Consider the following 15,728-nt stretch of genomic DNA (forward strand, 5'->3'; position numbering starts at 1 on the left):
ATGCTCATTTGTCTTTGACAAATTTGGTGTATATGTAAAGGACAATTGGACCAACACAACCTTGCTGCTCGGAAGGAAAACTAAAGGACTATATCAAGTGAATTTACAAACAACACAAGCCCTTCTAGCTCGAGACACAGGCGGTAGAAGAAGATACATGGCATCAAAGACTAGCACACACCAATCTGAAAATCTTGAAGTATCTCGCAGTAACCAAAAACTCATTCGGTGTAGCAACAAGATGTTGAATGTTTGTAGTATTTGTCAAAATGCTAAGAATGCAGCTTTACCATTTCCATCCTCTCGAATCAGTAACAACCATGCCCTTACGTAAAATCAAGCGTGATATATGGGGGCCATCACCGTGACTTCATTTCAAAGTTTTAAATACTATGTTCTTTTGTGGATGATTTCTCCCGATACAAACTGGATATATCCATTAAAGTTGAGGTCGACTTCTATAAGATCTTTGTTATGTTTCAAAAGCAAGTAGAAAACCAGTTTGAATCAAAGATCAAAGTCTTTGTGTGATGGAGGAGGAGAATTTATTAGCCACAGGTTTAAAGCTCATTTGCAAAAGCGTGGAATAAAACAAAGTTTCTCTTGTCCTTATACACCAAAGACAGAACGGGATAGCCGAGAGGAAACATCGGCACATTGTTGAATTAGGTCTTGCCATGTTATATCATGGAAGAATTCCCTTTGAAGTATTGGGTTGATGCGTTCATTACAGCTAACTATGTTATTAATCTTCTTCCAACACCAAACTTTGGACATGCAATCACCACATAGGAAACTATATCATCAAGAGCCAACCTATGATCACCTCGAGTATTTGGTTGTGCTTGTTATCCATGTTTACGACCCTATGCTCAGCATAAGTTTGATCCAAGATCCCTCACTGTGTATTCATTGGTTATAGTGATCATCATAAAGGTTACGAGATGTCCGGTGCCTTCAATGTGTCGAATATATATCACCAGAAATGTAAAGTTTGATGAGAAGTTCTTCCCATTCACTAAATGGTGCTTGACAAAATATGCATCTCTTACAACATTATATCAGACATGGGTAAAAGAAGTTCAGTTAACAGAATCAGCAAATAGAGAAACAGTCTCTAATATACTCTATAATGATCCTCATACAGCTCATTTGCAACTTGATAAGAACAATATTGTCCTCAACTCTCGAGTTCTCAAAGACCTTTGTTCCTTATACTTGATCAACCAAGACAGACATTTTCACAATGGATACACATCCGAGAGACCTCACCAGAGCGTAATCAAGACAGATGGTGCCGATACAACACAATCCAATACTATGACCCGTACATCCGAGCAAGTCACTTCTCATGAAACTCAAGGGATTACCTCTAATCATTCAATGCAGACACGATCAAAATCTGGAATTGTCAAACCGAATCCTGTGTATGCCTGTCTTGCTGTATATAAAGTCCCTTCGAACCAAAAACAATTAAATCGGCATTAGCACATGAAGGATGGCGTAAAGCAATGACAGAAGAAATGGAGGCATTATATCAAAACAAAACTTGGGATTTGGTTCCTCGAACCGACCATATGAATGTAATTGGCTGCAAGTGGGTCTTCAAAACGAAACTTACATCGATGGTAATCTTGAAAGACCGAAAGCTCGTTTAGTTGCTAAGGGATTCCATCAAGAAGAAGGCATCGACTTCACCGAGACTTTTAGTCCAAGAATCAAGCATGCCACAATCGTAATTGTTACGTCTATAGCAAAAATGAGACAGTGGCCTATACATCAACTTGATGTTAAAAACGCTTTTTTACATGGCACTCTTAATGAAATGGTTTACATGGAGCAGCCTCCGGATTTCAAGATTCACGTAAAACCTTATCATGTGTGTTCACTCAAGAAATCACTCTATGGTCTTCGACAAGCCCTCGAGCATGGTTTGATAAATTCGGTGACTTTCTACTTGAATATGGCTTCTTCCAGTTCAACGAGATCCCTCTCTATTCATATATCATCAACAAAAGATACTATTCTTCTGCGTTTCTATATGTCGATGACATTGTTTTAACCGGTAGTTCTTCTCAAATGCTGTCTACTCTTATTCAGTCTCTTAGTCTCAAATTTCACATGAAAGATCTTGGACCTTTGCATTATTTCCTTGGTATCGAAGTCAAACAAAATTCGGATCATTTGTTTCTATGCCAAACAAAATATGCCAGTGATCTTCTTACTCGAGCATACATGTCTGAAAGTAAACCAATTGCCACTCCGTCCTTAAAAACAGTCATTATGCAACAAGACTCTATTGCTCGACCAATCCTATCGAATATCGTAGCTTGGTAGGTGCTCTTCAATATCTAACTTTAACTCGTCCGACATAGCCTATGCTACCAACCTATTATGTCGAAATTACGGACACCAACCGTGGCGAGATCTTGCTCGACTTAAAAGGGTACTCGGATACATCAAAGGCACCATCAATCTTGGCTTATTCATTCACTCACGAGTTCCCCGCATTTATATGGTTTTTCGGATGCAGACATTGGGCGGGGTGTGTAAACACGAAGGTCCACTACAGGATTTTGTACTTACATTGGTTCCAATCTCATCTCTTGGGGAGCCAAGAAGCAATCCACCGTCGCGGGTCCTCTGGCGTAAGCCGAGTACCGTGCACTTGCTTCCACTTCGGAACTCACTTGGATCAGCTTTGTCTTACGAGACATCGGCTGCGCTCTTCCCTTCCCTACACATCTCTTTTTGTGACAATAAATCAGCTATAGCTCTCACCTTGCTAATCCTATATTACATGCTCGAACAAAGCATATTGAAATTGATTTTCACTTTGTTAGAGAAAAAGTTTCGCAGGATCACTCACCGTTCGGTATGTCTCTAGCAATTCCCAAATTGCCGACATTTTCACCAAATCCCTCTCACACTTTACACATTGCCAACTCGCACCAAATTGGGACTTGGTGTTCCATCTACTCCCAATTTGAGGGGGAATGTTAGGAATATATATCACCGTAAAGAAGATAAAGATGGTGCTGGTGGTATGCAGACGGCCGCCGAAACGTTGCTCATATTAAAACAGAGGATCCTCGCTCCCGCTAAGGCTGATAAAACAAGAAGAAAATCAGTAAACGGATGGCTAAGATCAAAGTAATGAAGATGATGATCAACGATGGAAAAAAAGTCAAAGAAGATAAACAAGGATCGTGGATGCGGATTCGTATTATTCCTATGGAGATACATGAAGTCGGTGGTTAGTTATAAAGTAAAAACAGAAGTTAGTTGCTTCGTTAAGTCTTCCCTTTCCATATAAAGCTTCGTAATGAGAAAGAGAGAAGTAAGAAGAGAAGTCAGTTTTGTGAAGAATTCTTTCTTCCAGTTATCAAATAAGCTAGAGAGAGAGAGAGACTGATAAGAATACAGAGAGTTTTCTTCCATTGATGTAAAGATCTTGATGTACATTGAGATCAAGTACAGAAGAATATATACAGAGTTGTTCATTGATCGATCTCAATCTCTACATCTATACTTTCCTATTTTCTGTGTTTTCTGTGTGCTTCAAGCTCGCTGTAACAGGAACTTCAGCATTGTTGAATCTTCTGTACGAATATATCATCTTCTTCAACATGGACATACTGCCTCGGGTGCGAATGTAGAGATGGACTTCTCAGTCGTTATCTGCGTGTCTTTGTTTACTTTATTCGCAATGTTTCGGTACAAGTGCAAGCGCAAGTGCAAGTGCAAGTGCAAGCGCAATGCAGGTTTTCGACATGCTTGTGTGATTGGCGATCCGTTGAGTTGAGTAAGTACGTAGCACGCAGAGACAAAGGGCGCCAGATTGCTGAGGAGTAAGAATGGCATTGGGCGCAATTCTCTATTCGTCAATTCAAAGTTCTGAATCTTCGTGAAATTCGAGGGATATACGTTCATCTGTAGACTTCCGAGCATCGGTATCCTAAAAGCACCGTTTGTCTTCACAAGTAAATGCTAACTTGTGTAAGTGATTGATTACGTAAAGGGCTTAGTTTGTTTGGTGAATAAGGCCAGAGAAGTACGAGATTATTTGTTATGTGATATTACAGTCAAGAAAAGAAGAATGTAAGGTACAACGTGCAGCAATTTCTTAACGTTGTTTTTTGGGCCAAACTTGTGTAAGTGATTGAGTACGTAAAGGGCTTAGATTGTTTGGTGAATAAGGCTAGAGAAGTACGAGATTATTGGTTATGTGATGTTACAGCCAAGAAAAGAAGAATGTAAGGTACAACGTGCAGCAATTTCTTGACGTTGTTTTTTGGGCCAAACTAGTGGTTAAAGGCGTAATGGACTGGACAATATATTCTTGTACGAAATGGGCAGTGTGGTGCTGCGAAACTTCATGAAATTTTCAGAATAACATAGGCAAGACGTTTATTTACTTTATCTGTATTTGAAGAAGCTAGATCTGGCGCATTATGGAATGTCATGTCGCCCGAAGATCAAACAAATTCAAACAACCATGTTGGGAAGAAAAAAAAACACGAGGAAAAAGTGATAGTTATGCTTGGAGTTAGCTTTATAATTAATTTAGGTCCACATGCAAACCGCATCCATCAGCGAGTGCGTAACTATCTTTCACACCAGTAATGGACCTATTAAAAATCCTACTTTCAAATCTAAATTATTTAAAAAAAAAAATTGACAGAAACAATAATATTTTTTAGAAGATGATGATAAATAGAATTATTTTGGTTCGTCCATCAATAAATGTAGAGTAAGAAAACACTTGCACAACGGAGAAAAATCAAAGAAAAGGGAAAATTTGAAAAATCAAAGAAAACACGAGGAAGATAAATAACGAAAAAAGCGTAAATGTAAAGGCACTCCTCAATCACATCCAAGCAATACTTTTGTAAAATAAGATACGAGAATTATACAAGGATTGTTTTGGAACTTGAATAGTTATTGCAAAATTAATCGAGCAGTTGAAAAATTTTAAAAAAATTATAAAATGATAATCATAAAACCCATATGAGTAGGTTAATTAGGAAATACAAAATAACAAAGCACAGCGGTAGCTTCAACGGTTAAATTGAAGAAATAGAACAAGGTAAAATTGAATTTAATTAATTAAAAAAGAAAAGCAAACAAAGAGAAACACAAAAAAAATGCAAAATCATGGAAAACATAGATTTTATCTTAACTCAAAGCAGTATAGAAAAATAAAATAAAATTATCGTTAATTAAATTGAAAGGAAAAATAAAATGAGAAAGAGGAAAAACCCAAAAGCCCTTGTGGAACGTTGATGCTCCATTCCATATATATATATGTGTGTATATATGTGTGTAATACGAATCACCCTTTGATATGTGCCAAAACGTGATAGATTTCTAAGCTTTTCTCTTGGAACACCATTTTTGTGTTTTGAAAGATAGACAAGCGAAGATTATTAAACTACATAGTTAAGAAGAATCCTTTTATTTTTAAGATGGCTAAGTTGTTTTGAATTTCTCGTAGCTGAGATTTCCGGCTTTTTCCCTTTTTAGTGACATTAACTCACAAAAAAAGTCCAATTACCCTCATTAAGTCTTGAATTTAGATTCTATTTAACATCAAGCACTTTACATGATCATAAAACCTACATATGTGGACAATTAAATCCATTTTGAATTGTGTTAATTTTATCAAAGCTTTTAAACATTAAAAAGGACTTTTTGTTGTTTCACGAGAAGTTGAATAATTGGCTTCTCGTTAATATATATTAGAACAAATGACAAAAGAAATTCTAATAACCCACCTAATGACCAATGGACAATTTTCCTTTTTTACTAGGGAAAATGACACAAACAGTCCATAATCTTTGATTCAATGTGCAATGTCATTCTTCAACTTTTGATTTATTTAACATGGTCCATAAATTTTAGTTCAACGTGTAAGGATGTCTTTGGATTTTTATTTGTTCCATACAATCTATGAAAATATTTAATATTATCCATTAATTTGAATTGATAGAAAAATAACATCGAATACTTTCATATAATGAAGGTATTAGATTAGACATTTGCCAAAAATTCATGAATTATATTTCATATTTGATTGAAATTCAAAGATAGATTGTACATTAATCCAATATTTAGGAACTACTTATGTCATTTTTCCTTTTTAATCACTTTGCCTACTAATATACACTCGCCTCATAATGACTATTTTCATCAAGCTTATCGCTTTCTTTTGACTTATTTTCTCTTCTCCTTAAATTCAATTCTCAGAGCATCCCAAATATTTTAAGTCTCATTCAATACGAAATATCTCAAATATTTTAACTCTCCAAAATACCAACACAAATAGATATTTTCTCATAATTTCTCAGATCTCAGAGTTTCCCTTTTTTTTGTTTCCCAAATATCCGAAAGCGGAAAAAACTTATAATGGGAAAAAGAATATGCGCGGAGGAGCTCATCGATTGGCCCAAACGCGACCAGCGATTTTCCCCCGCAGCCGCTAATGGCTCGATCCCAATTTTTCCCCATCGAATCACACGGGAAAAAAGAAAAGAAAGAAACTGCGGATAATACCGGAAAAAAAGAAAAATACGTAACGGAAAAGGAATCCTGACCTGAACTCATCGTCGTCGTCGCTCTTCCACTGCCTCTCATCTCCACACACGTAACTGCCTCCCTCTCCATCATTCCTTCCCTCCTCCTCCTCCTCCTCCTCCTGATGAGAAGCTGAAGTTCGACTCTTCTCCGCCTCCGCAAATCTCCATGGCGAGAACCCTAATCTCATCCCCGCAGTTCCTCGGCACGCCCCTCCCGCCGCCCCCTCGCCGGCGGCCTCCTCCTCCGCGGGCCGCCTCACCTCCGCCGGCTCGCCCCCCACACCGCCGCCACAGAGTGAAGTTCAGCTTCCACGACATCCCTCCCGTCCACTCCTTCGACTCCTCTCCTCTCGATCTGAGCTCCGCGCTCGGCCGCGCCGAGGGCTTGCTCTACACGCTCGCCGACGCCGCGGTCGCCGCGGCGGATTCGGCCGCCGCCGGAGCTGATCCCAGCTCGACGGACGTGGCGGCGCAGAAGAGCGGAGGATGGTTCGGGTTCATATCCGATGGCATGGAATTCGTTCTTAAGGTAATGCTTATGGTCGGGCCGGTTGTTGATTGAGGAGAATTCGGTTGCAGAGTTCAATTTTGATGCGTTCAATTTCAAAAGCACGAGAACATGTCTAACGGATGTTGGATTTGAGAGTTTTGCTTGAATATTTGGCAAACTTGAGCTGTTGCGGAAATGAACTACATATCATGTGCTCTGAAATAGTTGTGGTTACAGTAGCCATTTTAACTTGGAATGATTTGATGTGGATGTGAACAGCTTCATTGTCATAAGAGGAGCGTATTCATTACAGTACTCTGATAGTTGCTTCTTCGCAAGCTTTTGCTGTTATTAAACTGAAATATGGTTTTTCGGTGCTTTAGTAAGTGTAGAAGCAGGGATATCTCTGGAAATGTGTATAGGAATGATCGTATCTCGCGGAAAATTGGATAGTTTGGTCCTTTTTGATATGGTCAATTAGAAAAGCAGGCAGGGATAAACAAATTCCTCTCATTTATTATCATTATTATTATTTTTTGTCAGGTGTTGAAGGATGGACTCAGTGCGGTGCATGTCCCCTACGCATACGGCTTCGCAATTATATTGCTTACTGTAATTGTAAAGATTGCCACCTTGCCTTTGACGAAGCAGCAGGTAAAGTCCTGCTGTCAATTTGGAATACCTATGTTGGATCTCAGAGATCTCGTATTTCATCAATTAACTGAAATGGGACGTCCAATGTGAATGGACTGTAATCGAGTTTAGTATCTCTTCTCCCTTTTGTTACTGTTAACTATATGTTTTGGACCGACTTTTGGAAATAACGGTTTCTTAGCTTAGTGAAGAAAAGGAGTCTCCTTGACATTGTTGTCAAATAGTTTTTTCATCAAGTCTTTCTAGAAATGATGATAGCATTTTGCTTTATCTGTGGACATCCAGGTGGAATCTACTTTGGCCATGCAAAATCTCCAACCTAAGATCAAAGCTATACAGCAAAGATATGCAGGGAATCAGGTGAGGCGCATTCTTTTTGGCTTTATCCAATTAGAGTTTCCCTTTTAGGTTCCTTATTTATCTTTTTTATTGTTGTTCTCCTAAGGAAAGAATACAACTTGAGACATCACGACTATACAGGCAGGCTGGGGTCAATCCTTTGGCAGGTATGGAATGACAAGGAAACTTTTCTCCCCTTTCAGATCAATTGAGCAATATGCACACACCTATTCACATACGTATACTCATATGTTAAGTTGGTGCATCTATGTTAACATTGGGAGAAGATATCAAATCTACCTTGTCCTGCAAGGCACATGCTGAAAAAAAACGTTGCCATTTTATATGCCAAAGACATCGTGTTGGCTTCAGTGGTTACATAATTCTGGTTGTACAGCATTACTGCATGTCATCACTCGTTTACCCTAAGAATTGATGAATGATAAGCAAAGCAATTCTCATGTTGGGAACCACAGGTTTCAGTGTTTTGCTCTGTCCATGTATGAACAGTTGTCATGAAATGTTCATTTCACTGTCTCTGTTGTGTAGACTACTGATATGTTCATTTCAAAGTAGGTTTCTTTTTTCTCTTCTTTCTTCCAGTGATAGTCACTAGTGTCATTATCCTTGCTCCTTAATTTTACAATGCATTTGACGCGGTTAGTACATTTATTCCTCTACATTTTTTTTATATCTACAGGATGCCTCCCAACTCTAGCAACCATACCTGTCTGGATTGGTCTATATCAAGCTCTCTCTAATGTGGCAAATGAGGTAACCACATAGGAGAACCTTTCTATATCCGTGTCAATTATTGTACAAATCCAATCAGATGTCAGTGATAGCTGTTTTTATCATTCACAACTTTCTGATCGTGAGATTTTAATGCTTTGAATTCTAGGGATTATTAACAGAAGGTTTCTTTTGGATCCCCTCTTTGGGTGGACCTACTACAATTGCTGCCCGACAAAGTGGATCTGGCATTTCTTGGCTCTTCCCATTTGTGGTAACCAGAATTTTATGAGCTTCACCTATTCTATGTTTAGTAGTCATTCCTTTATTATAGATACAATAGATTGATGTATAGAAAAGTCATTAGTCATATATGCACTTTCTCTGGATATTGACACATTATACTAGTTATGCTGGTGTAAGTTTGTCTACCATATTTTAACTAGGCAAGCCATTGTCAACAGTAGCCACCATAATTCAGCTGGCTTTACTGAGATGCAAGTTAAGTTGTATGCCATGCTACTCTTTCACTTTAGTAGGAGTCCGACATGAAGCTTCTCCTCTTATAGCATTCTTTAACATGGAATTAGTTAGAATCGAGATGTCAAAATTAACTTGACAGACTTGTCTTGTCCATATAAGGAATTTGATGATAAAATTTACGTGCAGGATGGTCATCCTCCATTGGGTTGGAGTGACACTGTGGCATACCTAGTTTTACCTGTCCTTCTTGTTGTTTCTCAGTTCGTGTCAATGGAGCTTATGAAACCTCCTCAGGTAAAAGAATGAGTCTCTTCTTGCTTCTCTCTAAATTATTTACTTCCTAAGCAACTAGAATCTTATTGACTTTTTCTTTGCAGTCGGATGATCCAGCTCAAAAGAACACACTACTTGTTTTCAAATTTCTTCCTCTGATGATTGGTTACTTCTCCTTGTCCGTCCCATCAGGATTATCAATCTACTGGTTGGTTTCTTATCAACTGATATATCTGATGCAAGTTGTTTGAGATTTGGATGCTTGTTTCTCTTTTTTTCTTTTGGCCTTTCCAGTGATTTTCTACCAATTGTATTGATTACATGCAGAGAAAACAAGTTTCTTGAGGTTAAAGTTTGCTATATGGCATCCCCTAGATATTGCATTTTTTGTCAGATGGACTTTTTTTCCCAGAAATACTTTGTGTTCGTATGTCCCTATCTTTGTTATTATTTTACATTTTTTTAAAAAAAGAAGCTTTTTCTTCCCATTTCTTCAGTAGCACTTCCTCTCCTTTGAATTATTCTGTCTATTGAGCTGTGCGGAATGCATTACTGGTTTTAGGTTTACAAACAATGTCCTGAGTACAGCACAACAAGTGTGGTTACGCAAATTAGGAGGGGCAAAGCCTGTCGTGACTGAAAATGCAAGTGGCATCATCACAGCTGGGCGTGCAAAACGATCAGCTGCTCAGCCAGCACGGCAAGGAGAAAGGTCATTGTTGTGTGCAACTAGCTTTACCACCTTATTTTATAGATGTCTCACTGGAAAGGAATTGCAATTGGCAGGTTTAGGCAATTGAAGGAAGAAGGAAAGAAGAAGTTAAGCAAGGCACTACCGGCAGAAGACATTGATGTAGCGACTGGGTCAGATGCTGATGAAGATGGCTCAGATGAAGATTCTCCAGACAAGGTAAATCTATGTAAACCTATGCATGTTTGAACAAATTCCTGATTGGAGAAGTTTTATAAAAAAATTTAGTTGGGGCAAAATTGCAAATTAGAGGGCCTAATAATGAATCTGTTCATGGAGGAGTGCACTTTGCAAATGCACTTTCTGCTCTATGGTTATTATGGAGATATAGGAGCTAATTCAGAGTTTCTTGCAGGGGGATGAAGTCTTGGAGGGAGCTTATGCTTCTACTGGCAGCAAACAGACACCAGAGCTTAATCGGCCGAGGAGAAGCAAAAGGTCGAAGCGGAAACGTGCCGTATGATTTTGTACTGTTCAATATATTTTTGTAGTCTACAGTGAGTCCTTGTATATCTGTGGAAGTTGTATTTAGCTAAATTATAGCCATTTTTTTTGTACTGGTGCCTACACGTTTCTCGTGAATTAATGCCATCAACAAAAGTTAGCTACTTGCTTGACTCACCGACTCTCATATCCCATGATGCATCGGAATGGTGTTGCACTATTGCATTGCCTGTATACATTGACATATCCATTCCTTTTGTATGTGAGTTTTCAACAAGAGGTCAACAACTAGATGCTTGAGCAGCACTTCTATACCGAGAGCGAGTTCAGAACTAAATGTGCCATGTACTCAATTCTTTGGGGAACCCTGTTGACTTATTTCTGAGGTCAGTGAGAAGCTGCCATTGTGATGAGCATGCCCAAAGAAATTCTCACTTTCATAAACAATAATTTAAACTGAAAATAAATGTCCACAAAAGCAAAACGTCTTTGGGGCTTTCATGTTTCTTGCTTCCATTAACAGTGCATCTCATGGCTAATAGCAGATCGTGTGAACATGGATGTTCCATCTAATCCAACTTCTGTACAAGAACATAAGGCTCTGACCGTACTGATCTCCTAACCTACCTGACTATACCAAGCTCTCCCCTCTAGTCGATCCTTATTAAGTTGCGGTTGTAGTTCCATTCATGTGCTGTAGAAGCGCATCAATGGTTTCAGTGTCTTGTCGGGGGCCGATGGTTTCCGGTGGGATTGGGGCCCGATGGAGTTTTTCGCGTCTTCTTTTCTTTGCCCTGTTCATCAGCAGTCAGAAATGAAATGCATAACAGAATAGAGGCCCAAAGGCAATGAAAACTGTTTGGGTGCCTCGAGCATGGGCCAATGAAGGTTCAAAGGACGTTCATGCACTCACCAACATAGGTCCCATGTTTCCAGGGTACAAATGGGCGGTCTCTACTGGGGATGGTCTTGCCTTTGGACGAACTGCACGCATGACGTGGTGAATTTTTTTATATAGGATATCAACATATAATTTAATCAAGAGCATTTCCCTTCTCCAAATGTTTGATGTAACATGAATTAGATTAAGAGCATTTTTCCCAAGTGTAGCATGAAATAATAGCATGTATCCTGAACTGAAACGAGAGAAGAAGACTTGCGGCGCAGCTTCATTGGTTAACATGCCGAAAATGTATCAGAACAGAATAAGTTCATGAAAGCGAAGAGCAATGACTTGCCTGATTCAACCGCTTGAGCCTGCACAGTGGGAGAACGTAGAGAGAATGCCCAGAGGAGGCATGCAATGAGAAGACGAACAAGTACCGGTACTGCCTGTACCTGCCTTCTCATTCTCGGAGCGGCCCGGCACATTTTCGCAAGGGGGGAACAGACTAAGTTCTTTCACTGACACTCAGTGCCTTAATATATATATCTCGAAGCAGGCACGGGCATGCCAATGTCTATGTGACATGTCCACAGTGATACAGTAATCATGGCCGAACTTGACAAAACTTGTGCGAATGTCTGTTAAAAAGCGAATGGGGAATCCTATGCCTTTTTAGTTACCGGGCTCTCTGATAAAAAGCTTAGAAGGGATAATTGAAATCGGGGTCTTCGCACTTCATTGCGCGTTGACTTCTTCCCCCGTCATCATTCCTCCGTTAATCATTACTTCCATCATATGTGTCTCGCCGGTACTTTCTATTATTTTCTGCTTGAGTGCTCTCGTCAGGTTCTGTCGTATTCTGTCTGCTACTTAACAGAATGATGACCGCGTGGCCACCCTCCTCCCTCGTGCCGCACCAAACATCATAAACGACCACACATGGTGCAGTACTTCACTTTCCCTCCATGCGCTCTGAAAATACGTTTGAATGGATGAGCGCCACTCTCCTGTGAATATTCGAATGACCGAATGCTAACGCGAGTAGTGCTCCCAGCATAACAACATCCTCGGGCAAAAATCTCTCGAGAAACTCGATTAATGTCCAAAAATTTAATGATTGGAACTCAGAAACTCGAGAGGAGACCCATTAATGAGGTCGAAACTTGAAAGGAGAATGAGTGCGCGAGGATAGCCTAAATCATTTCTTTTGAAGTTTAAGCCCACTCAGATCCTACGCACTTCACCTTTTACCTTTCATCTCAACGAAACCTTGGGTACTTACCCGTCCCGGGGTTTACTCTTTATCATATTTTGTCACCATGCTGTTGCTGGTCAGCGAGAGGTCTTCGCTCTGGAGAGAGACAAAGAAAGAAAGATGAAAAGCTATTCAACAAGGTTAATGGATTGGAAACGACTTACAGTTCGGTGCGCATCATGAACCAAGACACGATCTCCCCCCAAATTCAAACGTGGAATGATCACTACTTGTTTCGGCTCAATGATTAGCATTTAATTCGGCGAATCCCATCCACGACAGTGCCTACATGGCCGTATAATAATTCCTGCTAATCGCATCATACACGGTGTCCCCGCGGGGTCCAAACATGATGATTATCACCGATGCAAAAACCTTTTGGAGGGACCTCTTTTCCTCTAAATACAGAACGCATTATCAAGCGCTGCGCAGTGTGCAGAGAGTGATCAAATCTCGTGAATTCTCAGCTCAAAAGATCGATCATACTCAAGATCAAAACAATCAACAAAACCTTTCCCTTTCACACCCCTTAATAAGGAACCTACTTTTGACGTCGATATTAGGTCGATACCAAGTCATTGCTCCTCCTCCTTGCTCGAACGCTAGCTCAGTGTCTAGTCGTGATGCGAGCTCGACGTGCGCATGCATGCACGATCCTGCTCTCTTCACATTGTAAACTTCTCCAAAGTACAATCAGATTCACCTAACGAGACCAGAGGCCAAAGGCGCAGCTGCATCTACGCGCATCCCATGCGCTCTTATACATGAAATGAACTGCGGAAAATCGGCATTTGGCATCTTATTTTTTCAGAAAAGTAGACTCAGTCCCATGTCCTCAAAATATGGGAGCATACAAACACGTAGAAAAGAGACTATAAGGAGGACGGAGCAGATCTCATCGAAAGTTTTTAGTCTTGTTTCGGCGCTTGAACGTAGCTCCCCATCCTGATCACGATCCCGTCGATGTCCCGGACGTACCCCACTTTCTGTCCCCATTCCTTCTCCTCCGGCTTGCTCACTGGCTCGGCGCCGCTCTCCACTGCCCTCTGTTCATCCAACAAGCATACATTCAAGGCAACAAAGGGTGAGCAAGAAGAGCAAGAAATTTTTTAATTCGACTTAGCTCATCAGTTATTATATGGCTCACATGGAAGAAGTTAGGAACGCAAAAGCCGACCCTCAATAGTCATAGAAACTTTCAGATCAGAGCATGGAGTAATCACAAGGCTTAGAAGAAGACTTCTACGTTCGAGGATCCACATTTCCTGATTAAGCTGGATGATATCATTCAGTTAACTAGTAACAATCCTATCGCATTCAAAATACAAAGTGTAGCGCGTAGTCATCTCGTTTCTCAGATCGATAATGAATCGCTCCTAAAATCAAATGAAAAGCAATCAAAACCTTGTATGCGGCATCGACATCTCTGTAAGCAAAGCAAACCTCGACCGGGGGGCGATCGCGGCCGGACTTGGGATTTTGGACCACCCCGGTCAGATCATCGGTCTCGCGTTGGTGCAGCGGCGTGAACGCTATCGTGGTCTGCCCACTCTCTAGCTCTCCCCACCTACGTCAATCACACGTTGTTTGAGCAAAGAAATGCTGTCATTCGAATTACCCAGTTAGGCAAATCCAAAAGGGCGGGGCAGACTTATCCTCCACCACATCCTAATTCAAGAGCAAGACAAACATGAAATTTCATGGATTACATACGTTCGCAATGCACAAATTCATCTAAGAACGAATCGACATCAAACATGAAGAGCGCGCGGATCACCGACCGGTGAGACTCGTCGATGCGACGGACGGTGTAGCCGAAGGCTTTAGCATAGAAAGCGACCGACTTGGCTACGTCCTTGACGTACACCACCACGTACGCGAGTGCCGGATTCATGTTCCCTTCTGCTTCTGCCTTTTTCTTTCTTCGACGACGGCGGCGGCGGCGGCTCTGTTCACTGATCACGAGCTGAGTGTGGTGTCGAACGGGGCCCGATTCTCGGATCGATCGAGATTAGCTCTCCTTGTTCGGTCTTCCGTCGTCCCTTGAATTCAGGGGGATGTTATGGAGGTTGAGGGAAGAATTCATGGGAGCTGCTACACGTGTCTTGGCAAAGTGGCACGTGGACTTCTTGCGTGTTCATTAACTGATAGCAACTTCTTCTTAGGCGGCAAGAACAAAAATAGACCTAAACCAGTGAAATATTTTGAGATGATATATATTTGGTTGAAAAGCTTAAGAATACCTAAAATTTGAGGGTAAGATTTTATTACGATGAGCTTTAGCGACCCAATTCATAATATTATTATTCTCTCTTGCAATAAGTTTTATGGAGGTATAGAACTTTTACAATGCGATATTAACTTTTATTATCTTATGACTATATCTATAATATGGTGATTTTAGTAAGATTGTGGTTGCATTTGTCTAGAATAGATATAATTATAGTTTTCAAGCCAAAAGTAAAAAAGAAGGGAATCGAAGTGTTTGTACCGGTCTCTATCTATTCCTTGCAATTTCTTCTTCAAATTCTATAAGCAACACCAATATATTATTGAATTTCAGTTTAATTTCTCATAAATACTTTGCATTTTTGCCCTTATTCATTAAATAGATATGTCTATCGAGTTCTGGATTTATGAAATGGTAACTAAATATCTTATCTTAATCACTACTGATCTTTTTTTTTTTTTTTTTGGGTATATCATTGATGTGAAGTGTGACAACATAAATCAAATTCTATTTGATATCTTCAAATTAAGATGTTAATTAAATTGTCTGATTTTTTTTTTTTTGTGACTTAAGAAACCCCGAAAGCCGATGGCGACGGGTAGAACCTGGAGGC

The 15,728-nt window shown here is 40.1% G+C and overlaps 3 protein-coding genes across 3 annotated transcripts; 1 reads left to right on the forward strand and 2 right to left on the reverse strand.

The window, feature by feature from the left end:
* Positions 1-6,608: 6,608 nt before the first annotated feature.
* Positions 6,609-10,917, forward strand: LOC104432748 (inner membrane protein PPF-1, chloroplastic). Its single transcript, XM_010045267.3, has 11 exons — positions 6,609-7,107; positions 7,612-7,722; positions 8,008-8,082; positions 8,168-8,228; positions 8,762-8,835; positions 8,963-9,067; positions 9,463-9,570; positions 9,654-9,757; positions 10,112-10,261; positions 10,336-10,459; positions 10,656-10,917. Exons 1-11 carry the CDS (start codon positions 6,745-6,747, stop codon positions 10,761-10,763), a joined length of 1,383 nt encoding a protein of 460 aa, XP_010043569.2. The 5' UTR covers positions 6,609-6,744; the 3' UTR covers positions 10,764-10,917.
* Positions 10,918-11,148: 231 nt separating this feature from the next.
* LOC104432747 (CLAVATA3/ESR (CLE)-related protein 46) lies at positions 11,149-12,155 on the reverse strand. Its single transcript, XM_010045266.3, has 3 exons — positions 11,983-12,155; positions 11,658-11,728; positions 11,149-11,538 (listed from the first exon to the last, which is right to left on the reverse strand). The coding sequence occupies exons 1-3, from the start codon at positions 12,113-12,115 to the stop codon at positions 11,461-11,463; spliced, it is 282 nt and encodes a 93-aa protein (XP_010043568.1). The 5' UTR covers positions 12,116-12,155; the 3' UTR covers positions 11,149-11,460.
* Positions 12,156-13,549: 1,394 nt separating this feature from the next.
* LOC104432749 (uncharacterized protein Mb0911c) lies at positions 13,550-14,901 on the reverse strand. The gene is made up of 3 exons (XM_010045268.3): positions 14,667-14,901; positions 14,290-14,452; positions 13,550-13,931 (listed from the first exon to the last, which is right to left on the reverse strand). Exons 1-3 carry the CDS (start codon positions 14,777-14,779, stop codon positions 13,794-13,796), a joined length of 414 nt encoding a protein of 137 aa, XP_010043570.2. The 5' UTR covers positions 14,780-14,901; the 3' UTR covers positions 13,550-13,793.
* Between the last annotated feature and the right edge of the window lie 827 nt (positions 14,902-15,728).

Source organism: Eucalyptus grandis, chromosome 2 (genome assembly GCF_016545825.1).
Source record: "Eucalyptus grandis isolate ANBG69807.140 chromosome 2, ASM1654582v1, whole genome shotgun sequence".
In the NCBI taxonomy this organism is placed as follows: Eukaryota; Viridiplantae; Streptophyta; class Magnoliopsida; order Myrtales; family Myrtaceae; genus Eucalyptus; species Eucalyptus grandis.